This window comes from Pseudopodoces humilis, chromosome 14 (genome assembly GCF_049639895.1).
Source record: "Pseudopodoces humilis isolate 2021_Gansu_Grassland_sample_001 chromosome 14, ASM4963989v1, whole genome shotgun sequence".
In the NCBI taxonomy this organism is placed as follows: Eukaryota; Metazoa; Chordata; class Aves; order Passeriformes; family Paridae; genus Pseudopodoces; species Pseudopodoces humilis.
The window spans coordinates 6,278,793-6,305,878 of NC_142213.1; the positions used below are offsets into that span (position 1 = coordinate 6,278,793).

Consider the following 27,086-nt stretch of genomic DNA (forward strand, 5'->3'; position numbering starts at 1 on the left):
GTGCATCCCTGCTGCTGGGCTCTTGCCAGCTGGAGACCCCTCGGCACTGCCCGCAGCCAGCGGGATGATGGGCTGGATTGACCGGGTGGTGCCCCAGCCCCCAGTGCCCCACGTGGCAGAGGAGACCCCTGTGCGGGAGCTGGAGCCAGCTAAGGTGAGCAGAGAGCCAGCTTGGGGATGATGGGGACACCATGAGGATGATGAGAGGTGCCTGGTGCCTCTGCATCCATCCCCTGCAGCACCCAGGGATGCTCCACAGCATCCCCAGGAGGGATGGGGGCCGGGATGCACTCCTACTCTGAGCTGCTGGGAAGCAGCAGGAGGATGGGGAGTCCCTGGGGTTTGCAGCCACCTTTGAACAGGGACAGTGTCCCTCGTGCCTCATTCTCTGACACCTTCTGCCTTTTGCCCTGAAGGCACCAACAGGAAAGGCCAGTGGTCCCACAGATGTTGCTGACCGGGCACGCACTGAGGGTAAGGGTAAGCCCCACACTGGCTCAGGCTGCACATCATTGTTCCTGTACCCACCTTTCTCACTCCTGCCTGGCCTCCTGGGGGCTGCCAGAGTGGTGATAGGAGCTTGTCTTATTTTCCCCTGCTGCCATTGAAGAAACGGAAAAGAAAGTGACCTTTGTGGTCTCTGAGGACTCGAGTTCTGTGTTTGACAGGTACAGCTCCTGCACCCTTCGTGCAACATGATTTGATTGGGATTTTGCTTTTTGGGGGTGGGATGCCTTGGATGGTGTTCCCAGCTTGACTCACACCCTTCCCTGGCAGTGTGGGGAGTAGTGTGCTCTCCTGGCTCTCCTATGGGCTGGAGAAGGTGATTCCCCAGCCAGCCCCAGCCCCAGGGCTGCAGGCACTCGGGAAGAGCTTCGAGACAAGCATCGACATTGCTGATGAGGTAGGAGACAGATCTGGGAAATGGTTTGGTGTATTTGAGCTTCTACCTCTTTTTACCTTTTCTTCTTTTTCTCTTCTTATCACCCTCCCAGTGCTAACTCCTTGCATGGGTTTCTGCCCTCATCCATCCCTGGGGAAAGGGCAGGTTCCCCTCCCCACTCAGCGGGATGATCCCTCTCTTGGGCTGTCAGGTTTTCAGACAATCTGTTCGGCTTTTCAGACAGAGGTCCAGGTCCTTGGGGACGAGGACGACGATGGTCTGGGTAAGGAGAGCAGGGAGTTGGTAGTTTGCAGCATCCTGGAGTCCCACATCCCACCTCCCCGACTGGTGATGCCAGCACTATTGTCCCCTTGTGCTGGCTGATGGGGGGACCTGAAGCTGCCAGCAGTGCAGATTCCCCACGCCCACAGCAGTGCTCTCCTTGCAGAGATAACTCCCTTCGATCCCGAGGAGGACGTCTCCGAGGGCGAAGCAGAGCCCAGCCCGCAGGAGTGGTGGGTGCCCCGCCAGGTTTGGGGGGATGAGGGAGGGCAGGAGGGCGCAGGATGAGCTCCCTGAGCCCGGTGCTCTCCCTCAGGGCAGGAAACAGGGTGCTCAGCTGGCTGTCACAGGGCTTCGAGAGGATTTTGCCGCAGCCAGAGGGGATGAAAAAGCTGGAGGTGAGCACTGCCCAGCTCGGGAAGAATTGGGGGCTACTGGGTAGAGATGAGAGTGAGGCGAGCTCCCTGCCTTCACCCTCCTGTGCACCCCAGCTGGGACCTTGGGGAGGAAAACCCCAAGGGAATTCAGCAGAGCAAAAAAAGACCTCTGGGTGCCCCACCCCCGGTGTTCCTCAACCCTGCTGCAGGGAGGACCCTTCATTTGGGACTGACCTGCTGGTGTCAGCAGCGCTGGTGTGTGGGTTAAATGGTTATTGTCATGGCAATGGGGCTGAAACCACAGTGGGCATGGTCGGGTGTGTGGGGCTGAAATGTGGGTCCTCTTGTGGTGGGGGCATGTCCACCTGGGGTGGCCTGAGGCCTCAGGCAGTGCTTTGCCACGTCCATCTGTCCCTCTGTCCCTCCACAGACAGAGCAGAAGGAGAAGAGTGAAGGAGCGGTGGAAGGTGAGCGATCCGATCCCCCCAGTGCCCTGAGCCCGGCTGTGGGCAGCGCTGGCACTGCCCCTCAGCTCCATGCCCAGGATACCCACTGTGCCGGGAGTGGTGGGGACACAGCTCCCAGGGATGGGGACACAGCTCCCAGGGGTGGGGACACAGCTCCCACCACCACGGCACAGCCCCTACACAGCTTCTGTCCCCAAAGTGTCCGTGCCCTCGTCCAGGCAGGGCCAGGGCAGCCCCTGAGGCCTGTCCCTCTGCGGGACCTGACTCTTCCTGCTCCACTTCCCAACAATTTTTGACTGCTCCATTGCCTATCTTCCTCCTTCTTTGGAATAAACCTGAGCAGATGCTAAAGGGACTAAAACCCAGGAGAAATCCAAATGCAGCGCTCCAGCCGAGGAGAAGGCAGCAGCAGCCAAGGGGCAGCCGCAGCCCGTGGCCACCCCCAGCCCTCAGCCCGCGGCTGTGGACGGCAGCAGGTAACCCCAGTGGCACCTTCTGCCGGGCTCTGGTGGCCAGAGGAACGGCTGGTGCTGGAGCAAAGGCTCTGGCTGCCAGTTCTAACTGCGGTTTCTTGTCTCCAGGATGTTCAGCTGGTTTGTCCAGGGGCTGGAGAAGGTGATGCCGCAGCCGGTGACCAGGGAGAAGCAGGACACGCAGGTATGCTGTCTGATGGACAGGAAAAGAGCATGGGAACACCACATCCCTGACGAGCAGGGCGTCCCCTGCCACGCAGATGCCACTAGATCAGTGCTGGGACCTGCTGTGCTTTGGGCTGTCACCAAGTCCTGTCAAGGGAACAAGTCCCCGTGACCCGCTTAGCTGATGAAAGTCAATGTTTGGCTTCTAAGCAGCCAAAGATCCCATAGCATGCACTTTCTTTACTGTTTCCTTGCCTTTTTGTGCAGCACTGGCTGGTGTCCAGGCTCTGGCATCTCATGTAGGTGTGGTCCCAGCTCTAAGGAGAGGTAGCAGCAGCTTTACACAGCTCTCCTTTGCTTCCCTGGCCCCCAGGCAAACTCACTTAAGTGTTCCTGCCCTGTACCACCTGTATGAGTGTGGGGATGCTTGTCCCCATGGCCAAGCCATCCAGCTTGCCACAAAAACGGGGTATTTAGGGTAAAAGGAACATCTTTCCTGAAAATGGGGCATTGAGGGTAAAAATTGAGGGTTCCTGAAAATGAGCAATGTCTCAAGGTCCCCTTCTCCTCTTGACAGGGAGTGGCCACAGCAACCTCGAGTCCTGTGGAACAAAGTAAGTGGTGGCTCCATTTCTTCTTGATGATTTGACTGCCAAGCTCGTTATTAGCTTGGGTTGCTGGGAAGAGGGGTCACTGGCACCTCTTTTCTCCTGGTCTACCCTGGGTGCCAGCTCGGGAGCCCCTGGAATCCCCCAGGGACTTGTTGACAATGGAGAAGAGTGAGCTGTTGCTGAGCTTGGTAAAACTCAGGCTGAGGGAGTCTCCAAGTGCATATCCTCAGGTCCTGGGTTTTGAGGTTAGTGCTGATATCAAAGTCTGTCCTGAGCTGTGCTGGAGCTGGAGGGATTTGACCAAAGAATTACAAGGGAATTCAAACCTGCTGCTCTCTTTCCCTCCTTTGGTGTTTGCCAAGCCTGGTGTGAGATGTCTAGGAAGGTGCCTCAGGAAAACAAAATGCTGGGATTAGATGTCTTAGAATGGAGTCTGCATGATTGCAGGAAAACCTGCAGGGTTCAGACTGCTGTGTGCCTGTGGAGGGGATTGAGCACCAGCTCTGTGGGCAGGGGGGCTTTGCTCCCCACTGCAGCCACTTTGGGGGATGCTGGACAAAATGCAGAGCCCCAGCTGCCTCTGTGGATGGTCTGGGCAGGGTTACACACCCCTGTGCAAGTGCTGTCCCTTGAAAAGAGTGGCTGGCTGGGCTGTGATGGGAGCAGGGACCTGTTGAGGCATATGGAAAATGCAGACCCCCCAAGGATATGCTGGAAAGTTGCTCCTGCAGGCCAACAGCCCCTTGGCAGAACCTCAGAGAGGGAAATCCTGGGGGAAGGCATTTCTCCATGTGTTTGTACAAACTGGAGGCCTGTGTGCTGCCATGGACCTCAGAAAGGGGCAAAGCCAGCGATGCTGCTGCATATGCTGGGTTAGCACAGCCTTGGTGCCCAGCTGGATTTGGTGCCTTGAGGCATCTCCAGGTCACTTAACCTGCCCAAGGAAGGGAATGATTGGGTCAAGCAAGAGATCTGCCCTGGCACCAAACTGCCAGCACGCTCATTAATGTTTTCCTTCTCCTTTTGTTTCAGGGGGCAAAGGGGCTTAGCGCCTCTGAAACAAATGGAAAATGAAGACCGTGGCAAACCAGCCCTTCCCACACCCAAAAGAGACCAGCCTGAGGAGAAAGCACAGCTGGGGAGGAAAAGCAAAGGGGAATCTGCAAATGGTCTCTAGCTCCTTCCCAGCTGGGGCAGTGGGAACCTGTCCCAGGGCTGTCCCACTTGGCTCCCTCTTTGCTCTGGGAATTGGAGCTACTGGTTTTGCAGGATGATATCTATGAGATGGGAGCTGTAATTTACAGGATGGTAGAAAAGCATCACTCAGGACACCTCGGTGGCAGAAAGCCTCTTGCTGCAATCTCTCAGCAATCCTGGCCCTCTCAATGCCCCCACAACATGTGAATATTCACCCCAAGACTCCCAGCTGAAATCTCCAGGCTTGAGTCAACTTCTGCCTCTGAGGTGTAACATTATAAACCTCTTGAAGCTCTTGTCAGCTCCTTGTTGCTTTTCTTCCATAACTGAGTGTTTCCTCCCAGCAAGTGGAAAGGGCTCTGATTTGCAGCAGCAGATCAGGTGTGTGAGGTTAATCTCTAGGTGAATATGTAGGCGTCAATGATTAAACAAATTTGCCCAGGCTCTTCTAAGAGAACTGACCCCAAACTTTCCTTACCCCCAACTATGGCTGCTCCCTCCTGAAGCTCACAGCTGCGTGGATGCAGCAGTAACTGCAGCAGCAGGAATGTCCCAGCAGGGAGGGGATTCCAGGGGCTGTTTCCAGCCCAGAGGTTGCAGGCAGGCATGGCCAGTGCAGGCACACTGGGCTCAGGGGGGTGGAAGCCCCTACGCTCCAGGTTTTGGATACAGACCTTGGAATAGCAGACTGGGTTGTGAGGGACCTTTGAAGTTGATCTGGTCCAGCTTCCCTTTCCTGAGCAGGGACACACTGGGAGATCTTAACCTGGCCTTGAACACTTCAAGGGACGGGCCAACCACAGTATACTATTCCTTACTTATGTCCAATATGAATGTCCCCTCTTTCAGTTTAAAACTGTTGCTCCTCATCCTTACAGACCTTGGTAAAAAGTATTTTTCCATATTTTGAATAAGCCCCCTGATGTATTGACAGACCAGGTTAAGATCTCCCACCATTGCATCTCTTTAGGACCATCCAGGCAACTATAACAATGAATTGTGAGCCAAGAGACCACCCTGAGATCCATCCCCTGTGTTTATATTGCATCTTGCTGGTACCAGGACACAGTCTTAGTATTTACATCATTTTCATATAATGTATCCAAAAGCCATGGTGTGCTTTAAAAGCCATTTCCCTGATTGCTACCCCATGTTTTTATTAATGGAGATCCAGAGGGAATGGGCTAAAGGCATTTTGGACACCATGGGGTGGGTAAATAAGCCACAGATATGACACTGCATGGGTTTCCTGCCTTTCTGTAGCTCAGTTTGCACGTTTCCTATTAGCTTTGTTGTGGATATGTAAGTTTTGCTGTCAGGCAGGCCTCAAAATAAACTGGTTTTACAGTAAGCGGATGTGCTTCCTCCTCCTGTTTCTCTGGTGTGAGCCTGACGTGGTAGGATGGGAACCCCTGGGACACGGAGAGGGCTCATCATGGGTCAGACTCCTCACTCTGCAGCTGACCTACAGCCCCCAGTAGCCTGCTGTGGGTTTTTCCCCAGTGATGCTGGGAAGTGACAAGGGGTGTGGGATGCTACTTTGCTGGGAGAGTGCTCGGAGAGGCCAGGACATGGTGCTCGAGTGTTGTGATGTGGGCTCTGGGTTGGATCTTGCAGACCCAGGGCCCTTGGGCTGTGCTAGGACAGCAGTTCCCTGGGGGTTCACAAGGGAAAAGGCTTTGGGCTCTTCCAGATTGAAAGGAGAGACAAAACATGGCCTGGAGGTGGGCCAGGTCACCGCTGGTGGAGGTGGCTACCTGTGCTGGGAAGCCAGCACTCACCTGTGTGCAGAGGATTAGAGCTCTCATAGAATCACAGAATGGTTTGGGTTGGAAGGGCCCTTAAAGCTAAACCCCCCTGCTATGGACAGGGACATTTTCCACCAGACCAGGTTGCTCAAGGCCTTCATGGGGTTTTGGCTGTGCTTGGTGCAAAATGGTGAATTTTCTTCTTCCTCCTGGCAAAGGGGCCCAAGGCACCCGTGCAGCACAGCTCAGGGGCAGCAGGGCTGCCCAGCTCTGCAGGCTGAGAGCTGCTTCAGCACTGCCCCATCGAGCCAAGGAAACCTGGGATCTGCCCTAACCTGGCCTCTTGAGAATGTGCTACTGTCACTCCATCACCCCCCTTTCCCCGTTCCTGTTTCAGTTCATGTAGCCCCTGGGGAACAGGAGGAAACTCATCTCGTCCTGAAAGAGATTGATGATGGCCAGATTAACGAAGAGGTGGCGGCCTGGGGTCACAGGGCTGAGCTGGAGGCAGATGCTCATTCCCTCCCCACCATACAGGAGGAACCTCAGGAAGAGGAAAACAGGTAGGGGAAGGGAGATGCTGTTGGTGGGCAGGTCTGTGTGTTCTCCAGTCCCCAGAGTGGTGGCCATGGGAGGGGACAAGCCTGTCCCTGGGCATCCATCCTTGCAAGTGCTGGGGGTGGAGCTGCCTGTTTCCAAAATGGGGGGCATCCCCCAGTAGGATCCAAAAGCTGCCTGATCAAATGTCTTTTTCTTCTGGTGTCTCGATTTTGGTCAGGGCAGGCAGTGGCAGAGCCACGAGAGCAATGCCCTGCAAAGGACAGGTGAGGGAGGCTCGGCTTAGGCTCCTGTGAGCAGATTTTGGCCCCAAGGCAAGAGGCCTTGGACCTTGTTCCCAGCATTCGTGCATGTAGCTCTAATGGCATTCAGAAATGCAAGTTGTCTCTGTATAATTCACCCTTACTTCTGCCAAAAGAAACCCCTGCTGGGGTCTTCCCAAGGGCTGGGCAGTGTGTCCAGAGCCAGGAGTGAGCCATGCTGCAGCAGGGGGATGAGGGGCCCATGCATGCTCACAGAGGCTTTCTGAGCCCCCCAAAATGCTCCCTGAGCCCAGCAGAGCTGGGTGAGCACAGCAGTTCCCCCCTCCCACACGGGCAGTGCTGGGCCTTGCTCAGCACAGGGGATGCCCTGAGCCAGGCTGGCTCAGCAGAGCTCCCCTCTGCTCGGTCAGAACCCGCGGGATGTGCAGAGCTCCCCGTGCCAGGCTCACACCCCTCAGAGGGTTTTACCTAACGGGCTTCTCCTTTCCAGACTGTGCTTGGGCTCCCCAAACGTGACCAAGGGGGAAGAGGAACAGGAGGAGGAGGAGAAGAAAGAGGAGGAGGAAGAGAGGAAGAAAGAGGAGGAAGACAAGAGGAAGAAAGAAGAAGAAGAGATGAAGCAAGAGGAGGAAGACAGGAAAAAGGAGGAAGACAGGAAAAAGGAGGAAGAGGAGAGGAAGATGGAGGAGGAGGAGGACAGTAAAAAAGAGGAAGAGGGCAAGAAAAATGAGGAGGAAGAGGAGAGGAAGAAGAAGGAAGAGGAGAGGAAGCAAGAGGAGGAGGAAAGGAAGAAAGAGGAGGAGAAGGAGAGGGAGGAAGGGGAGAGGAAGCAAGAGGAGGAAGAGGACAGGAAAAAGGAGGAAGAGGAGAGGAAGAAAGAGGAGGAGGACAGAAAAAAGGAGGAAGAGGGCAAGAAAAAGGAGGAGGAGGAGAGGAAGAAGGAGGAGGAGGAGAGTAAAAAAGAGGAAGAGGAGAGGAAGAAAGAGGAGGAGAAAAGGAAAATAGAGGAGGAGAGGAAGAAAGAGGAGGACAGGAAGAAAGAGGAGGACAGGAAGAAAGAGAAAGAGAAGAGGAAGAAAGAGGAAAAGAGGAAGAAGGAAGAGAAGAAGAAGAAAGAAAAGGAGAAGAAAAAAGAGAAGGAGAAGAAAGAGGAAAAGAGGAAAGAAGAGGATAAGAAAGACGAGGAGCAGGAAGAGAGTGCAGAGTGAGTGGCTCCCTTTGCCTTTATGGCTTTGTTGGAAATGAGCGTGATTGCAGCTTTTGTCTCAATTGCGTTCACCAGCTGGAGAGGCTGACAGAGCCCCGGCAGAGCCGAGCTGCCTGCCTGCCGAGGGATGGGGTGCGGGAGGGATCCGGCTCAGCCCGGGGCTTGATGCTGACGCGGCCCCTGGGGACAGGCGAGTGGCCCCTGGTGACACGGGCTGGCTCCGTGGCAACCGTGGCTCCTCCTGGGGCTCGCCGGGGTCGGGAGCAGCCAGCCTCGGGAGATGGGCCCTGCTGTTTACACCGTGCCCATTAATTCAGGGCACTCGGCATCGGTTTGGGTGTTCCAGAGCTGAATGGAAAGACAGGATTATGTGTTGTGTCTGCAGACGCTGCTTCATACAAGTAGGTACAATTTTACATTTTTTCCTGTTGTAGGAAATAGCCGAGTTTTTGTCAGCTGTGGGAGGTGGTGACTTTGGTCTAGATGGTATTGGGTGACATCTTTCTGCTCAGATTAGTAGTTTGCTCTGATTTCACATGAGATAAATATTTAGGGATTTATTACCTAGCACTACAATATTATTCTGTGTTAATTCCCCTAAAGTAGCTAGATTTTCAGGAAGAAGCTGAAAACACATGATTACCCAGTGTCAAACCCATATGTTTGTATTTCATCAAAATCTATTCCTGGAGCTTCCCTATAGAAACATGAGCTTCAGTCGTGGGGGGAATAAGATGCTACTCCATCCTTCAATGTGTTTATTTATTGGGAAAAGAGAGAGAGACCAACAGGTTTTTTAGTTTAGGATGGAAAGATTTGTGATCACATTTGAAAGGAGCATAATTTAAAATATTAAGGGGGAAAAAATATTAAAAATAACAAAACAAATATTTTAATGCATTTAGCTGTCTTAAAATTATTCTCATTATTCCAAATCCCTGCTTTTCATTTCTTGCCAGGAAATATCAAATCAAGAGATAAATGCACAGAGCAACAATTGAGGTGCTTTTATTTCAGTTATGAAGTTATATTAAGGCAATAAAATCAATCTTGAGAGCCCCTTTGTCAGAATGGTGGAGCTGAAGTCTGTGCTTGCTGCTGAAGGAAAATGAGAATGATGTGTCCTGGTGGTGTCTTGCACAAGCAAACGTGGGATTTGAATAGTGCTTGTGGGAAAGCCTTGCCTGGAAATTAGCTTTCCGCTTTTTATTTGGCCCATTTTAATTATATGAGAAATTATTATGCACAGGAGGAGAAACATTCTGCCTGGATCTTTCTGCCTCTGCAATTTTTGCTTATGCACATGCCATGCCCTGTTTTGTTTATGTGCTTCTCACCTGGTTGCCCAGGCAGTATTTTTTTCTCTCCCTTGCAGACCCCTGCTGCAGCCGCCTTGTCTCCCTGCTGATAAGGCTGTGGATGAAGCCTGTCTTGCTGAGGAGGCCCTCAGGGTTGAGCAGCTGGAAGAAGTTGAGATAAGTAATCTCCAAGGTGCTCTTGTGCAGGTACGGCGTGGTGCCCTGCTTGGGCTGCGGTCTGCAATGAGCTCTTGCTGCCCTGCAAGTGCTGGGGGCTCAGAGCTTCTCGAGGGGATGCAGTGCCCTGGAGGAGCAGACTGGGCTGGGCACTGCACATGTTTCCCCTCAAGATATCCCCATCCCTGAAGCTGGGGCAGCAGAAGTAGCTGTAGATGCAGGGAGGCCTCATTTCACCCTACAAATGGGCACTGAACAACAAGCTGAGAGTCTGGCGAGTAGGAGGGATATGGGGCATCCAGTCAAGCTGCAAAGTCTGCTCTTTTACTGACAGAATGGGCTTTTTCTCCTTAAAATTGCTTTTTTTTTTTTGTATTTTGAAGGTGGAAGAGGAGACAGCTGAAGCTGCTGAAACCGATGCTGAAGGTACAACCTGTAGCAGTATGATGCCAAACAGGGATGAGGTGAAGCAGTGCCTGGTGGGGGGAGAATCGAGCTTCTCCTTTCCTGTCAGGGAGCAGGCAGTGACTTCTCTGCAGCGTGGGCCTGCAGGGGCAGTCAGGGCTTTCCACTGGGGTAAAACATCCTGTGGGCACAGCACAATGGTAATATTGGCATTGGCTGGAGCTAGCTCTGAATGTACAATGCTGTTGTTTAAGCAATGATGTGAAATAAGGGCTTCTCCTTCAGCTGGAGAATGTGAATGGATAAAAAGTATTTTCTCTACCACTTTTCTCCATTTGGGAAATAACCAATGGCATAAAACACATTTTAATATAACGTTTTAGGAAACAGCGATTGGTAATGAAGTGAGTTCCCATTGCAGTCTGACTGAGCAAAGGCACATCCTGGCAGAACTCCACTGACATCAGGAAGTTGCACAGGGAATGGCTTGGTCTCACCCCTGAGATTCTCTGCATGCAGCCCTTGCAGAGGGGCAATGATGCTAGAAAATGCTGATTTGTCAGGAACTGCAGTGATAGGACAAGGAGTAATGGGTACAAACTGAAAGAGGGGGAATTTAGGTGAGATTATTCGGAAGAAATTCTTCACAGTGAGGGTGGTGAGATACTGGAACATGTTTCCCAGGGAGGTTGTGGATGCCCCAACCCTGGAAGCGCCCAAAGCCAGGCTGGATAAGGCCTTGAGCAACCTGGAGTAGTGGGAGATGTCCCTGTTCATGGGACACAATCTTTGAAGTCCTTTCTAACCCTTAACCTTCCACGAATCCATGACAAACACGTGTTAGGATGCCCACCACTGCAGCCGTGTGCTACCAACCCCTGTGAGCAGCAGGCAGCCCCAAAGCCCCGCGTTTGTGCCGCGACACAACCCTCCCGTCTCAAACCACTCTGTGTTTTATTGCAGCTTCAGATGCCTTGTCCTTTGCTTGAAGCACCTAGCAGGCTCCTAGCAGCATGGCCAGGCAGGCCCGGGACGTCGAGCTAGACCGGCTGGTGCATGCCCAGGCTGTGGCTGGCAGGGACCGCTCCCCTCCCGGCCGTGGGGCTCTAGAGCAGCTCCCCAATGTCCCCAGCTACCGAGCCAGCGCCGCCGCCCGCGCCCCCGGCCCTGCCGCCAGCAAGCCAAAGGCTGGACTTGTCAACCCCAATTTTTGCACTGAGGAGCAATCCCCACTAGGTATTAGAGGTGTTGGCTTTGACCTTGTGTGGTTAGAGGGGTGCAGGGTGGGGGGCATTCCTGGAGTAGTTGCTTTTTTTGTTGCTTCCTGGTGCGGGAAAGAATTAAAAAAAATAAAGCGCGCTTCGTGTTGCGGCACAGAGGCTGGGGAACAAAATACAAGTGTTTGTCTGCTTCTGCCTCATCACTATGTGCCTTTTTAGCTGAGCCTAGAGAGTGTTTGCAAATGCTGTGCGTTTAGAGCTGCTGAGAAAAGCTCTCCTGAAGGACCTGCAGGCAGAGGGTGCAATATCACCGCACAGTTTTCTCCGCAGCACTTGCGCAACCTGCTCATACTAAGGGGAGAGGAAGGTGGAGGTTTGCTGTTCATGGCTTTCTGCCTTGTCTGCAGCTTTGCTTTGCTTTGTTTTTAACCAGCAAGCCAAATTCTGCTGCTTTTCCTTACATGCAACAACATTTTAACTTTGCAACCCAAACAGGCCTTTTCTCAGGCATTTAATCAAGTCACTCTCCGATCCACTAGCTTCCCACCAGTGTGAAGCAGGAGGAGGTGCATGGGGTCTTTCAGATGTGTGAAAACCTCCCACAGAAGAAATCCTGCAGGAATTCATTGTATTTTGTTAAATAGCTAAGAAAAGACATCACACTTCACAGCTGAGCAACTGTGGGGTCAGCCAAGGTAGCCCCCAGTGCCATTTCTCCTTTGGACAACTGGCATCTTTCTTTACCCACTATAAATATCCAACCTTCCTGCTTCTAACCTTGCCTGTGGAAGGAAGCACTTACAGTAGTAAGTACTTTCAGAAGAAAGAAGCCATAAATGCTTATTTAAATAGTGCCTTATTCTGCATGAAAAGCAAATACTGGTGGTGGTTTGGTGCTGTCACAATCCATGTGTTTACGTTCAGAAGAACCAGGAGAATCTCTACACCCTGGGAGGCAGGTTTGCTCCTGGAAATCCTGGGTTCCTGCTTGGTTCCAGCTGGGAATCCTCATCTCCATCGTTTTCCAAACCACGGGAACCCAAAGCTCAGATGGAGTAGCTGCAATCACTGCAAGCTGGGCAAGCAGAAGGGGGGCAGATGGCAGTTCTTAGAGTGCTAGAAACTGGGAAAAAAAAAAATAAAAAAAGATAAAGAAGTGCTCCAAATGCTTAGGAGAAAGGAGAGCCAGGCAAGAAAGGAATGGAGGGAGAAGGAGAGCCCTTCCCACACGCTGCAGGGCCTGGGGCAGCTCTGTGGCAGTGACGGGGTCTGGGGAGCTGTCCTGGCTGCAGGTGGAGCCCTGTGCCCCCCTCACCTGCGATTGTTGTCCTTCCCCACGGAGCAGGAAATTACCCCACCGTGGAGATCAAGGATGTGGACAGCCCAGGCCATGCTGTGGAGATCCATGGTACCCATGGACCGGTGCCTGCTGCCGGAGCTCCCAACCTGCTGGCGGTGCCCGGCGCAGCATCCCCCAGGTACGGCTCTGCCCAGGCGCGGTCCCCGGCTCCCCCCGAGGGTGCCAGGACAGGAACATTGATACAGCCACGTGGAGACACTCCTTCCCAGCAGATCTGGACATTTGTCTGCTGTCCACCTGTCTCTGTCGCCAAGTTCAGAGCACAGAGGGCATATGTGCCTTCATCTTGAAAATAAACAGTGTTCTTCTTGTATTTTTTGCTGCGAGGGTTTGCAGCATGTCCCCCCTGGGTTCGTGCTTTCAGAGGAGTGGTGGAAGCCCCATCCCTCAAAGTGTTCAAGGCCAGGTTGGATGGGGCTTGGAGCTACCTGGTCTAGTTGGAAGGTGTCCCTGCCCATAGCAGGGAACTGGACTAAAGCTGGTCTTTTAAGGTCCCTTCCAACCCAGATCATTCAGTGATTCTTTGCTTAGAGAGAGGGAGGATTAAAACTGAGCTTTAAAATTTAGGCTGGAGAAAGCTGATGTATATTTTCTGTTGTGGCACTAGGTTTTTTTGAGGCTCACTCTTGCAGAGGATTCAAAATTAAAGCTAAAGTGGGACTTTTCTGTGCTGAAAACCAGGTGCTGTAGTCATTCTCACTTAATAGTTTGGATCTCTTAGTAAACAAGCTCCTGGAGGAGCAAGTAAAATGGCAAAAATGTCCACAATCCAGTCTGTCAAACAGCTATTTAAACTGGGACAGCAGAGCCCAAGGCTTCATGTAAAATACCTGCAGTGAAAATACTTGAGAGCATTAAACATAGCTGCAGTTACACGTGTGAGCATATAAACCCTTCTGCTGGGTGTCCAGGGAGTGTCTCAAAACAACACTGGGTACTTTTAAAAGCAAGGAACTCCTGCTCTCCTGCATAAATAAATAAAAATTAATTATTGTGAACCAGAAGGAAAATGCTCATGTCCTGCTGGTGTTTCCAGAGGAAGGAGACATAACTCTGCATTGAGCAGTCACCCAGTTATCTCTAAATCCCTTCTACTGGCCACAGTCTTATTTCCTTCATGGCTCTGTGAAGGATTTGAGTGTACATGGTTTAGAGAGAGTCATAAAAGACTCATTGCAAATGAGCCACACACCTAACTGGAGCCTGGAAACAAGCTCCTGCAGATACCCAGGATACCCTGGCTGATGCCATATGGGCAGGGACCCTGTGCATCCCACGTGTTCTAGTGCCTGTGGCCTCTGGCTGCAGCATTCTGAGAGCACCAAAACCAGAGCAAGGTTTAGGCTGGGACAGGGCCTTCCATCCCATCTGGCTGCTCCCTGGAGGGGGCTGCAGGGCCCCCTTACAGAGCAAGGGGCCGTCAGTGCAGGACAGCCCAGTGGGGCAGCATGGTGCCCTGAGGGCACAGAGGCAGGGGAAGGGCAGCTGGAGACTGCTGAGATACAATGGATGTTGTCCCAACCACATCCTTGGCACGACTATTTCTCCAAACTGGTGTTTTGGGAACCCCTCCATCCTCATTGGAGAGTACTTTAAAAGCGGGGGGTTGTGGTTTTCCTGCACCCCTGCACTGGGCACTTGGGAAAGGAAGGTTCATCGGTCTTGTTCACCTGCTCCACCTCCCAGCAGGACACACCTGAGAGCCAGCAAGGCTGAAGGTGGTGGGTTCACAGCATTTGGCTTTCTTTGGGAGATCTGTGATGGCGGGATGACCTCCCTCAGCATCCTGCTTTCTCCTGCTCCGCACACAGCACCGAGACATTTTGTGCCATGGCCAGTGGGATCTGTGGGAGCTGTGGTGGCAGGAGACAACTTCTTCATCACAGCTAAAGTTCTGGACTTGGCTGCAGGTTTGCAAACAGGTCTAGATTTTTGCTGGGACTGTTATCTTCATATTCTGCTTCCCTTCCAACACCTTTCTTGCCCATGTGTAAGGAAGTCACCTGAGAAACCCGTCTGTGCCAAAGGGAACCCCAGCTATGTTAGAACACAGCTTCTAGCTATTGCTGGCACTGCAGTTTCCTCACCTGCCTCTTGAAGTGCAGAGATGTGAAGCTGTGGCACTGGGGGCAAGCACAGGATGATACCTGCCCTTCGTGCATCTTGCCAGGTACCCAAACTGGGCTGCAAAATGGGCCAGGTGGCTGCATGTCCATGGAGCCAAGGGCTTGTTGGTGGTCAGGGAGAAACAGGGCTCTAGCAGGAAAGGAACAGGGGGGTCACTCCCATCTACTCCAGGAAATGTCAGAAATTAGGGGAAACTGACCCTAGTAGGGGAAGAGGGAAGAGAAAATTGGTCCCACCTGGCAGGAGGAGGAGGGGGAGGAGGGAGAGGAGCCAAGCTGATTCTCACTCGCTGTGTTTGTGTCTGCAGGAGGAAGCAACTGGTCCCAGAGGATGGTCTGGACAAGGGGCTGGTGAGCCAATCCCCCAGGCCAGTGCTGGGCTGGGATGAGGAGCAGAGGGAAAGGTGTGTAATGGGCCCGGGGGTTCGGGATCAGCCAGGGGGTCACACCCTGGGGCTGGGCTGGAAATAGCAAAGATCCCAGAAGTGCTGGGATACCAAAGGGAGAGGGAGCCATGCCACGTGGTGTTCTTCTCACTGCACAATACCCAAATAAACACAGGTCAATCCTAATTCAGATGCTGTAGGTTAAAGAACAGGTTCAAGGCCAGGCTGGATGGGGCTTGGAACAACCTGCTCTAGTGGAAGGTGTCCCTGCCCATGGCAGAAAGAGATCACCCTTAAGGTCCCTTCTAACCCAAAGCACTCCAGGTTTCCATGACCCCCTGAACCTGCCCTGGGGCTTTCCTACCTTCATGAAATGCCCGCTGGTGTCCCCACAGCCTGCCCCAGCGCATCGGCTCGGCCACGAGCCTGAGCAGCGCCGTCATCAACACTCGGCTGCAGGAGCTGGTGAGGCTCTTCAAAGAGAGGACAGAGAAGGTGAAGGAGAAGCTGATTGACCCCGATGTCACCTCGGATGACGAGAGCCCTGTGGCATGTGAGTTCAGGTGGGGCTGGGAGTGTTTCCCTGCTGGGTCCCTGTCCACGCTGTGTTTTCTGGGAGGCAGCTGTTTTATTAACAGTTTAAAGACCTTAAAAAAAGCTGAAGAAAGAAGATTTTTCTGCCCTTTGAAATAACTGTGTGGCCTCTCCCAGCTCCCACCAAGCCAGCACCTGCAGCAGCACCGGTGCCTGCCCCAGGAGGAGAGCTGGAGGGGGACAAACCCTCGGGGGATGACCACTACTGTGAGATGCTGTGCTGCACATTCAAGCACCAGCCCTGGCTGAACCGCCTGAAGAGCTACCAGTTCCCCAGCAGCATCGACCCCCTGACCAGTGAGTGATGGAGCACAGCCTCGTGCCTGGGCTGGGGGCAAGCTGGTGGGACTGGGGCGAGAGGGTGAGGAGGTATAAAGAGGGGAGAACTAAGCAAGAATCAACTTAGTTTTCACTAAAGCACAGAATTTTAAATTCCTCTGCAAGGCACAGGCTTTCCTAAATACTTCCAGCTGAGGGTGTCAGGAGCATGACTGGGCATTCTGCTTTCCCTGTGGCATGGACACCCCCCCAAAAAAAAATTAAAATCACAAAAGAAGATTCCACTGCCTTGTGGCCACCCCACAGAAGGTCAGCTCTTTCTTTAGTCTCTCATATTCCTCAGTCCTTTGGAAGCTTCTGGGCTCAGGCATCCAGCCACCAGTCCAGCATGGCTGGAAGGGAAAAACAGGGAAGTTGGAGTTGTGGGAGCAGAACAAAAGCAAATATAGCTAAATGAGCAGAGTTAGAAGAAGCTTTCTGATGAAGCATGGTGTGTTCTGTGACCAGGGGTGCTCACTCTGTGCTAGAGCCCAGCTGCAGTTAAACACTGTCACCAAGAGACTTCCTGCAGGTTTTCCTGTTGTGCTGAGGGCAGGTCAGGGGATAGACGATTCACAGAAGGGGATAGAAGACGCAGGAGATTCACACAGAGGAGGGATGTCTGCCCAGCTGGTCATGGTGTTGTTCCCTGTGTGCAGATCTGATGTACGTGCTGTGGCTGTTCTTCGTTGTCATGGCCTGGAACTGGAACTGCTGGTTGATCCCCGTCCGCTGGGCTTTCCCCTACCAGACTCCAGCAAACATCCACTACTGGCTGCTGGTGGACTACCTCTGTGACCTCATTTATCTGCTGGACATCCTCATCTTTCAGACCCGGCTGCAGTTCGTGCAGGGGGGAGACATCATCGTGAGTGCAGGGCACTGCATCCCACACCTGGGGACCAGCCGTGGGGACCTCCCATCCCCCTGAGGGACACGGGTGCTGCTGGGCTCTGAACCGAGCTCTCCGGGCTCTCTCACCATGGCCATGGCCATCAGGGCTCTGTCCCCTCTCAGAGACCACGAGCATCTCTCCTGACACGGACTGGATAAGCCAGCAGCCTTTTTGTCTGCCAAACACACCATTTTTTCCTACAAAATCAGTGCTATCCTATCCAGGAACTGTGTGGCCTCTGGTTCCTGCTCCTGGGTAGGGATGCCTGCTCCAGGGGGTGGTTCTGCCCGTGGTGAGGTGCTCATTGACTGGCCCTGGCACAGCCCTGTGGTGCCAACCTTGGGCATGGGCGTAACAAACTCTGGGGTTAATTTTCAGGAGCACGCCAGGCAGGATGCATCAGCAATTACAATCTGAACACACAGATCACATGCCTGAGATAAGGGAAGCCCTTGATTTCATTTCCATATTCAATTAAACAAACTGTGAAAAATCACACCTTGAGGGTACAGCCTCCCCATGATTGTGCAGATGCTCAGACAGGCAGTTTCCCCTGCAAATGCTGATTTTTGTGGTGCTGGCACTGTGACGTGCTTTTCCTGGGATGCAAAATTAGCACAGGATGTCCCAAGGTAGGATGGGAAGATGGCATGCAGCCAGGACTTCTCTGCTCGCTCTTCTCCCCTTTCCAGGCACAAAGGGAGCATCTTCCCTGTTGTGGTGCAGAGGAGGAAAGCCAGGCATGACCATGTTTGCCCCAGCTTCCCTTTCTCTAAGCAATAATCAATATTCCTCTCTCTCCTTCCTGTTCCACTCCAGACTGACAAAAAGGCCATGAAAGAGAACTACCTGCGATCACAACGCTTCAAGGTTTGTCAAAACTTTCTTCATTCATCTGAATCTTTAATCTGCCCTGTGGGTTGCAGCCCCACCCCAGTGCTCCTGCAGGTCCCCACAGAGGTTTCTCCCTGTGTGGATTTCAGATGGACGTGCTGTGCCTCCTGCCCCTGGATTTCCTCTACTTCAAAGTGGGTGTCAACCCCCTGCTGCGCTTCCCTCGCTGTCTGAAGGTGAGTCAGGGCTTACAGAAGCAGGCAGAGCAGCAGCTGCAGGGGACTTGGAGGAGACCTGTGCTGGCTGGGGTGAGCTATGGCTTGTCACACTCATCCATGATGACAGGAAGATTATAAAGTGGAGGGAAGTTCTGTCCCAAAGGCTTTGCAGGGCTGTTGGTCAAACACTTCATTTCAATCCTAACTACTCACATTTGACTAGAAGGGTTCTTGTGGATGGAGACAAATCTGTCTGTGGCAGTCCATGCTGCAGGGGGGCTGTGGGAGGGAAATGAGGGACAGAGGGGTTTTATGGGGAGGTGACCAGGAACATGCAGCTCTCTTTCTCCTCCCAGTACATGGCCTTCTTTGAGTTCAACAACCGCCTGGAGGCCATCCTGACCAAGGCTTACATCTACAGGTGAGGGGCATGGGGGGAAGGAGGGAGCATGGAATTGCTGTTTGCCACTGGGGAGGAAGGTTCTGTTCATTCTGCACTTGTTCTGGGTCCCTGATTTATTTCCCTGCTGTGCCTGGGCTGGCTGACACAAACTTTGGCTGATGTGGTAGGACATCAGGGTCCCAAAGCCTGCATGAGTAGGATCACCTCTCTCCAGCCCATGGGGACGGGGGTGCTGGCAGTGAAGGAGAGCCATCAGCAGATAAACTGCTTTTTCTGGCACTTCTGCAGCTGCAGGGCTGCAGGAGGCAGCAGCAGGATTGGGGTGCTCTGTGATTCCTGCATTGGCAGGACCTGTATGGTCACCACTTCAAGGCTCCTACTGATTCCAGCAGACATCCTCTCCCTTCCTGCTCTCTCCTGGGTTTTTCTGCAGGGTGATTCGGACCACTGCCTACTTACTGTACAGCCTGCACGTGAACTCCTGCCTCTACTACTGGGCCTCAGCCTATGAAGGACTGGGTTCCACCACCTGGGTCTATGATGGGGAAGGAAACAGGTACAAGCCAGGGCTGGGGGTGTCACACAGCACAGCCTGCTGTGATGAGCTGGAGCAATAAGGGAGGTGTTGGGATACAGATGGATTTATAAAAACCCCTGAAGCAAAGGGCTGGGAGTGCCAGGAGAAGATGTAGAACCAGGGAGAATGACAAGGATGGGAGGGATGGGATGTGCAGTAATACACAGAGCTGCGAGGGCAGAGGTGGAAAGCAGTGGCAGCTTGAAGTGGCTGAAAAAATGGGATCCTGGTGCTGGGAAGCAGAGGAATGCTCCCTGGCCAGCCAGGATTGAAGAATGAATCCTGTTTCTATCTGTGTTGACTGTTGCCAGATTGGGATCAGGCCCCTCAGACCAGCCAGGCTGTGAGATGGGGACAGTGGCCAGCCCTTCCCCTCACCATGGCAACATGGTTAAATGTCCCCTGTGCTGATTGATGCTACAGGCAGAGTCCTTGGCTCACAAGCTGAATGCCCACATCTGTGCTAATGTTGCTGCTAGAGAGTTATTTTGTATCATAGACAAATCTGTGTCCATCTTCAGGTGGAAACAAAACTCCCAAGGGAATGCCCAAGACCAGGGCATCAGGAATTCACTTGGCTTCTCCTAAGTGCCATGCCAACAATTTGCCCACAAACACATTTTTTCCCCCTGATGATTTCTAAAAGTGTAAAAGTTGCTGAAAATATATTGCTGATTTATGGCAGAGCTGTGAGGAGCAGAAAACAGGAGTAACCAGAGCAGCTGAGCCTCCCAAGTGGAGGTTCCTGGAGGGACCATTGGTTCCCCTGCTCCTGTAGCATCTCCAGAAGCACCTGCAGGTGTGGTGGGGAGTCTGAAGCCCTTCAGTTTTTCTCTTTGTCATCCATAATAAGTCTCAGCAAGCTCTGGCTTGCCATGGTCAGAGGCTGTGAGCTCAAAACAGAAATGCCTTCAGAGCTGCCTCCTCTTCTCCTCCCAGCTACATCCGCTGTTACTACTGGGCAGTGAAAACCCTCATCACCATCGGGGGCCTGCCAGACCCCAAGACACTGTTTGAGATCGTCTTCCAGCTGCTGAACTACTTCACAGGAGTCTTTGCTTTCTCCGTCATGATAGGGCAGGTGAGTTGGGATAGGGGGGATTTACAGCCTCAGGTGAGGGTGGTTTTGGTGGGTTTGATGCACAGGTTTGCTTCTCAGGGTTTGTTTCCCCCATGGGAAGACCTGCTCAGCATTGGTGCAAGCCAAAAAGGATTTGGCAGATGCTGTTGGGGCTTGGCTTACATGCTTAACCTGCTGATGGATAAGTGACAGCAACTTAAAGTTCTCCTCCACCTCTTCCATTTAGATGAGAGACGTGGTTGGTGCTGCCACTGCAGGGCAAACTTACTATAGGAGCTGCATGGACAGCACCATTAAATACATGAACTTCTACAAGATCCCCAGAACTGTTCAGAACCGGGTGAAGACGTGGTACGAGTACACGTGGCACTCCCAAGGCATGCTAGGTGAGATCCAACCACCCCAAGCTCATGTTTTACTGTGGTTGCTCTGCAGAGCTGAAATGTCAAATAGCACTACAGTTTGGGGGTGGAGGGTGGATTATTTTACTCTTCAGTATAGGGGCTTGCTTGCCCACCTACAGAGTTTACAGACTGCCACTGGGTCACAGCACTTTGGTGACTTGGCATCACTCACAGCACACTGAGTCCAGTGTCCCACGTGCCCTGCAGAGAGGACAGTGCCTGTCCATCACTGGCCAGAGTGTGTCCAGCAGCAAAGCCACCAGCTCACCCTACCAGTAAGTTATCAGGCAGGACCAGAACCTTGTGTCAGCCCTTGTGGACAAGAAAAATGCTGACTTGGGCTTGGTGGTCTGTTTCTGAGAGCCATCAGGGCAGGGATAATGCAAAGGGTGATTTTCCATCATATTTCAGATTTAGACCTGCAGGTTGCTGGGTGGACAGAGGCTGGAGGAGACCCTTCTGTGTGAGCTGGCTCCTGCCCTCTGCCACCACAATGTGGGCCACCTCCCCACTGCCACATGAAGGACACACTCTCTGATCAAGTGTTGGAAGCAGCCACTTTTCTGCTTTGTCTCACAGATGAGTCGGAGCTGCTGGTGCAGCTGCCAGACAAGATGAGGCTGGACATCGCCATTGACGTGAACTACAACATCGTGAGCAAAGTGGCCCTTTTCCAGGTACCCTCTGCAGCACAGGCCCTGGCTGGCACAGCCTGCCACACCAGCACAGACTAACGCTGGCATGTTCTGGCTCTGTTTGGGCTCAGGGCTGTGACAGACAGATGATCTTTGACATGCTGAAGCGGCTCAGATCAGTGGTCTTCCTGCCCAATGACTACGTGTGCAAGAAGGTAACGAGACGCTTGGGAGTCACAGCCAGGCTGTGCAGGCCTAGGGAAAGCCAGGCCTGTGCCATCGTCCTGGGAGGGAATTTGGAGCAAAAGCATCCTCGGCTGCAGCTGCTCTTGTACAAAACTGACCCTTTCTGCTGCAGCTCTGAACAGCAGGGGAAAGCTGGTTGGAGTCTTTGGGAGGCTGAGATGGGAATGCTGAGGAGCGAGCACCATCAGGACATTTAGGGAGCTTGGAGAGGGCAGCATGGTCATGGGGATTTCCAGCAAGATGCTGCTTAGGGCATCCATGAGGTCTCCCTGTTTCTGGGCATCCCAGGCAGCTCCCCCCTTCCCTGCAGGGAGAAATAGGCCGTGAGATGTACATCATCCAGGCAGGACAAGTGCAGGTGCTGGGGGGACCCGACGGCAAATCCGTGCTGGTGACTCTGAAAGCTGGATCTGTCTTTGGGGAAATCAGGTGAGTGAAGCATTTCAGGGAGTTGGGGAAATACAGCTTGTGGGCTTTGGGTGAGGAGCGTGGGAAGTGGAAGGATCAGCAGCATCCCAATTAATCTTTGTGGCTGAGACAAAAAATTACGGCTTTTCTGCTGTTTTTGTCATCATGTTGTCTTCTGCCCGGGGAGCTGGTGATGGTAAATATGGATGGAGAAATGGGAAAACTGATCAGAAAAGGTGTTTCACAAATACAGTCTCCCAGCCGTTAATCCACCCCTGTCATGGGAATGAAAAGCCCTGTACCAGTGTAACACAGCAATACTGCTGCCTCCCCACAGCCCAGCAGACACTAGACTGGTGTAAAACACAATATTTAACCCTAAAAACCCACAAGCAATTTTTTATATAGTACTCCATGCAGCGTTTCCCTTTATCACCCTTTAAAAATTGTGCATGATAAATTCTATCAGGAGAGAAAATTAAACTCCGAGTCCCCTGAAGGAGAGGTGGAAACGTGTGAAGGAGATTTGGCGTTCCGAGCCTGTGAACAGAGGTGTTGATGTCTTGTATTCTCTCCCAGCTTGCTGGCAGCAGGAGGGGGAAATCGCCGGACAGCAAACGTCGTGGCCCACGGCTTCGCCAACCTTTTTATTTTGGAGAAGAAGGACTTGAACGAGATTTTGGTGCATTACCCGGAGTCTCAGAAGCTGCTGCGCAAGAAAGCCAAGTGCGTGCTGGGCTGCTGCTTTCTAACCTGCGGGGGTTTATAAACAGCAGAGCCCGGGCTTCGCAATCTCCGGGGATTTTTCTCTGTGTGTGAAGCCCTGGGGAAGCTCCTGCTGCTGCTGCTGCCCCGCTCCCGGAGCCGGCTCCGCTCGGGGCTGCAGCCGCGGTCCCTCGGCAGAGGGCACCCGGCCCTCGCCGCTGCCTCGGGAGGCTCCGGCTGCCAAAATTCGCCTCTCAAAGGGGGTGGAGCATGGCCAAAGTGCCTTCGTTTAAAAAAACCTGTCCAAAGATTCGTTTTCGTTTCGCTTAGATTTGTTATTCTGTCCTCCGTAAGACACATAAAGACCCTTGTCCTTTTGACGCTCGGTTTCTCTGCATTATAAATCCAGCTTTTAGCACGTGTTCCCGGACTGACATCGCCTCTCCCTTTCCGTGCTGTAGGAAAATGCTGAAAAGCAACAACAAACCCAAAGATGAGAAAGGAGGCCCCGGAGATGCATTGATCATCCCCCCGAAAGCTGAGACCCCAAAGCTGTTCAAGGCTGCCCTGGCTGCCACGGGGAGGATGGGGGGCAAAGGGCCCCTGGGGCGGCTCCGCTGGAGGCTGAAGGAGCTGAAGGCGATGCGGGAGACACAGGTCAGCATGGAGAGCTTGAGGTGCCTTAAAGGACTGAGCTCAGGATGTTGGGGTCTGTCAAAGCGTGAAGGGGTGAGCCAACATCTTGCACAGGCCTTTGGGGGAATGCCAACGTCCCACAGGGGTTTGCTTTGCTGTACAAAAGGGAAAGACATTAAATTTTTGCCTACCTGTGCTAAGCCTGAGTCTAATTTCTAGCTAGGCTAGAGCTACAGACAGATGAATGTCACTTCTCTCCTGCAGAGACAGAGCCACTCAGAATTAACCAGTGCACTGGCAGGGACACCCAGCACAGCCCAGTTGATATTTCAAAGGTTTCACCAGAGATCCCCACAGCAGGCAATGCCATCCTGCCACTTCTTTTCCTCCCCTTTGCTTTTTGTCATGAGCAGCTGAAAAGGAAAACCACCCTGAACTTTTTTTATTTTTCCTTTTTTTCTTCCAGCTGTCTCGACTAAACTTGTAAGGAAAATGTTGTCTCCATGCAGACCTTTTTACTATTGTCAGCATGGAACCAGGCACACATCACATCTGGATGTGCAGAGGGAGGGGAAAGAGGAGCTGATAGGGAGTGTGGTGGCCTTGAGGCTGGGTAAACACCAGCCAAGCATAGCTGCAGTCCTTCAGAGGCACGAGAGGCTTCAAACAATGTGGTGTTTAACATTAATCCATAACCAGTTAACAGCAGCAGAGAGCAGTGTCACTGAGGGCTCTGAATGAGTGGAAAAAGCCCAGTTGCTGAAGGGTGCATGGGAACTAGCCCCACTGATGGGTGAGCAGGGCCCTGCTAACTTCCCTCTGCATGGCACATCCGTGGGGGAGGCTTCTAAGGTTCCTCTCTAAAGGAGTACAGGGCAGTCTGGGACTGCTCCCTCACAGCAGCACTGGTGCCAGGTTTGGCCAGGATCAGCCCCTCCAGAAGCTTCAGGAGCAAAACAAGAGTTAGTGCAGATGAGAGAAAGCTCTGTCGTGATCCCCTCTCCGCGTTTCTCAAGGCATGCAGGATGAAATCCAGCAGCTCCTCTTGCGGGGAGCATCTCTGGCATCAAGCTGACATCCCAAGGCAGAGATCCTGTGGTGGAGCCACAGAACACCTGTCCAGCTTTGCCATGTTAGGGGTAGTGGGCAACGATCTGCTAAGGTTGGTTTTGCCTCTTTTTTTACTTGCAGGTTTCCAGTGTCAGCCCAACCCCACCAAAATCACCAGTGCACCAGAGATCACCTGCCATGTCCCACAAAGCACAAACCCGCCCAGGAGAAGAAATATCCTCAGAATCTTCTGATCATTCAGTCACCATTCGTGTGTTTTCCACAGCAAAAGAAGAAGAGGAAATCCTTGCTGCTGAGATTTCAGAGAAAGATGAAAAAAAAGAAGAGAAATGAAACAGCAGCAGGTCCCAGGGCAGGCGTAGGAGTCAGGCAAATGCCTGGGCTAGCAGATTTTTGTTGTTAATGATTTCCATGCAGTGGCTGTAGGTTTTGCTATGTGCCGTGGGTAGGATCTGCCTCTCTCTTTTGCCCAAACTCTCAAGCACTGCTGATAAAAGCCTCTGCCATCTGACCCAGAATCATACAAGGTTTCTATGCTCCGCAGATCTACTGAGCACCTTTATGAATTTTCCACTAAATCTCAGCCCCCTTGCTTTGAAATCCAGCCTTGTGGAGGGAGAACTATGGAAAAACTGCTTTTTATGGCTCTGGATGGTTAATGAGTGCTCAGACAAAGCATGAAGAGTTATTCACCTCTGACAGCTGAGTCACTGCTTGGCTAGAAACAACCAAGGGAAAAAAAACAACAAGGTTTCTCTGTTGGACTCAAGGTTGACAGCAGCAGTGGGGAGTGATTCATCTGAAAAGGATGTGGGCTATGCTCACAGGCCAAGCATGGAGCAAATTAAACTGTCCTGAGAATGCCAAGCTCTGTCCCCAAGTGCCTAGACTGCAAGATGCTTGAGGGTCCCTGCGTGGTGCCAAGACAACCTTGGCTTTGCCACTGGGAAGAATTCCTGCCAGCTGTCCACCCTGGGAAGGTGGTGGACTCTCCATTACTGGGGGTTCTTATGGACAGGTTTGATGAGCATCTTTCAAGGATAGAGAAGCACAATCCTGGATGAGATGTTCCTGGAGGTCTTTTCCAGCCTTGGGATTTTTCTGTGCTGCCACAGCTGGGAGGGATAGAGCAGGAAGGGAGAAGCTGAGTTGCTTCCCAGCTGGGAGGGGAAAGAGAAGTGCAGTAAGTGCTCTCCTCTCCCAGACAGTGTTTCAGAGTCAGCTCAGAGCCTGTAACGTGCCAACAAGCATGCACGAGCATGCAGGTACTCCCCTGCACTCATTGCTGGATGTCCACATTTCCAGCAGGCAATTTCCAGCCTTTCAGTCACTTCAGACCGGCTCTTGGCCACGTTTCCCATGGAGAGAGAAGCCACTCTGGTGCTGCTCATCACTGGAGTCTTGAAGTCACTCTCCCAGCCGTGCTGGGACCGGGTGCTGGAGGGGAAGGGAAACATCTGGTCAGCAGCCAGCACGCAGCTGCTGGCTCAAGGTGTCCCATCTTCTTCCAGCACACCAGGTCCTTCCTCATCTTCCTCAAAGCCAGCACCAAGCAGAGCAAGCTGCTGGTGAGCTGGGAGGTGATGAGTAGTGCATGAGGCAGTGCTGGATGAGGTTCTGCAGCTCCTCCCCAAGTTTTGGGCTGTCCCTGTCTCCACAGCACCACTGGCTCCATCGAGAGGAGCCACTCTCCATCCTCTGGAGGAAAAGGGCAGGTTTTGCTGCAGGGCCCTGTCACCATGGCCAAGGGGCTTCTCAGGTGTTCAGCAAATGCTGTGAGCAGTGCTGCAGGTTCCACAGGTCTGGCTGTGACACAGCCGGGCTCTTGGTGAAGGGTGGCAGTGCTGGCGTCACCCCCTGGGTGATCCCTCTTCCCATCAGCAGTCTGGGGCTGACCTTCACCTCCTTTGGGATCTTCTTTTCTTGCTTTTTTGCCCCCTTCTCTTGCAAAATGTATGGGTTTCTGGGGGGGAAAAAAAAAAAAGGAAAAAAAAAAGCCAAAATAGATGTTAGCATTAGTTAACTATGTCTTGCTTTCTTTTAAACAAATTTAATGAGCTCCACTATACTGCAGGAGGGTCTGGAGCCATCACATTGCAGGGGAGAGCCTGAACTCACCCAAACCTCCCTGAATATTTCTGATCCTCAGTCATTTGCAGGTGGTTTCCTGCCAGGTAGAAGATTTTGGTGGGGAGTGCAAAGTTGAGGGTTTTTTGCATTCTTTAAATATTTATATAATCAAACCAGGAAACATGCAAACATCAAATTGAGGCTTTGATTTGCTGCTATGATTTAATATTCTTTAGAAAGAGCATTTAAATAAATAGTGGGCTATAATTGCTCTCATAATTCACTGTATCTACAATAAACACCATGTAGATTGCCATTCATTTGCTGTGGATTTATTTCAACATTCCAGCTGTTTTCCAACTTCTTGCTCACTCATGCACTGAGAGAGGCAGAAAATCCTCACATGCAATTCACATTTCCCAATAAATAATTGAGAGGCTCAGAGGTCACATAATACTGGTAGTAGAATTGTAATTTGTCTTAAATCACCAATAGGAGGGGGAAAAAAACTTTCTTAAATAGCAAAGATTGCTTGAAGAAATCCTAGTTTTCAACATGCAGTGTGAGCTGGTGATGGATACACAACTGGTAATTCTGGAACCATGGGGAGATCTGAAATTATCCTTCTCTGTGATCTGTTTATGGCTTTAGTTCTTTGGAGAGATTATTCTCCGGGTAATAATTAAGGTCAAGGTAGGGCTAGGCTTGCAGGCTGGGCTGGGAGTTGAGCTCAGGTCTATTTGCTCTGCAGGACTATTTAGAGAGGCCAGAGACTTTAGTGCTTCTTG

The 27,086-nt window shown here is 52.3% G+C and overlaps 1 protein-coding gene across 2 annotated transcripts; it reads left to right on the plus strand.

Annotated features, from left to right (window-relative positions):
- The first annotated feature begins 21 nt into the window (after positions 1 to 21).
- CNGB1 (cyclic nucleotide gated channel subunit beta 1) lies at positions 22 to 26,528 on the plus strand. 2 transcript variants are annotated; one of them, XM_088062095.1, is made up of 33 exons: positions 22 to 154; positions 417 to 474; positions 611 to 668; positions 778 to 904; positions 1,124 to 1,166; positions 1,332 to 1,398; positions 1,482 to 1,563; positions 1,973 to 2,009; positions 2,353 to 2,485; positions 2,591 to 2,666; positions 3,225 to 3,261; positions 6,601 to 6,766; positions 7,515 to 8,228; positions 8,549 to 8,632; positions 9,607 to 9,736; positions 10,090 to 10,132; positions 12,677 to 12,809; positions 15,126 to 15,221; positions 15,599 to 15,756; positions 15,915 to 16,094; positions 16,775 to 16,983; positions 17,830 to 17,880; positions 17,994 to 18,080; positions 18,419 to 18,483; positions 18,899 to 19,021; positions 19,982 to 20,123; positions 20,350 to 20,509; positions 21,107 to 21,204; positions 21,294 to 21,377; positions 21,719 to 21,837; positions 22,396 to 22,542; positions 22,983 to 23,178; positions 24,349 to 26,528. In XM_088062095.1, the coding sequence occupies exons 1-33, from the start codon at positions 65 to 67 to the stop codon at positions 24,559 to 24,561; spliced, it is 4,206 nt and encodes a 1,401-aa protein (XP_087918221.1). In that variant the 5' UTR covers positions 22 to 64; the 3' UTR covers positions 24,562 to 26,528. The 2 variants fall into 2 exon arrangements, with proteins under 2 accessions (XP_087918221.1, XP_087918222.1); XM_088062096.1 differs by lacking the exon at positions 8,549 to 8,632.
- Positions 26,529 to 27,086: the final 558 nt, after the last annotated feature.

Coding starts and splice junctions, on each gene's coding strand:
- CNGB1 (XM_088062095.1), top strand. CDS start 65: ATGATGGGCTGGATTGACCGGGTGGTGCCCCAGCCCCCAGTGCCCCAC. Junction 20,124..20,349: donor TCTCCGTCATGATAGGGCAG/GTGAGTTGGGAT, acceptor TCTTCCATTTAG/ATGAGAGACGTGGTTGGTGC. Junction 23,179..24,348: donor AGGCGATGCGGGAGACACAG/GTCAGCATGGAG, acceptor TTTTACTTGCAG/GTTTCCAGTGTCAGCCCAAC.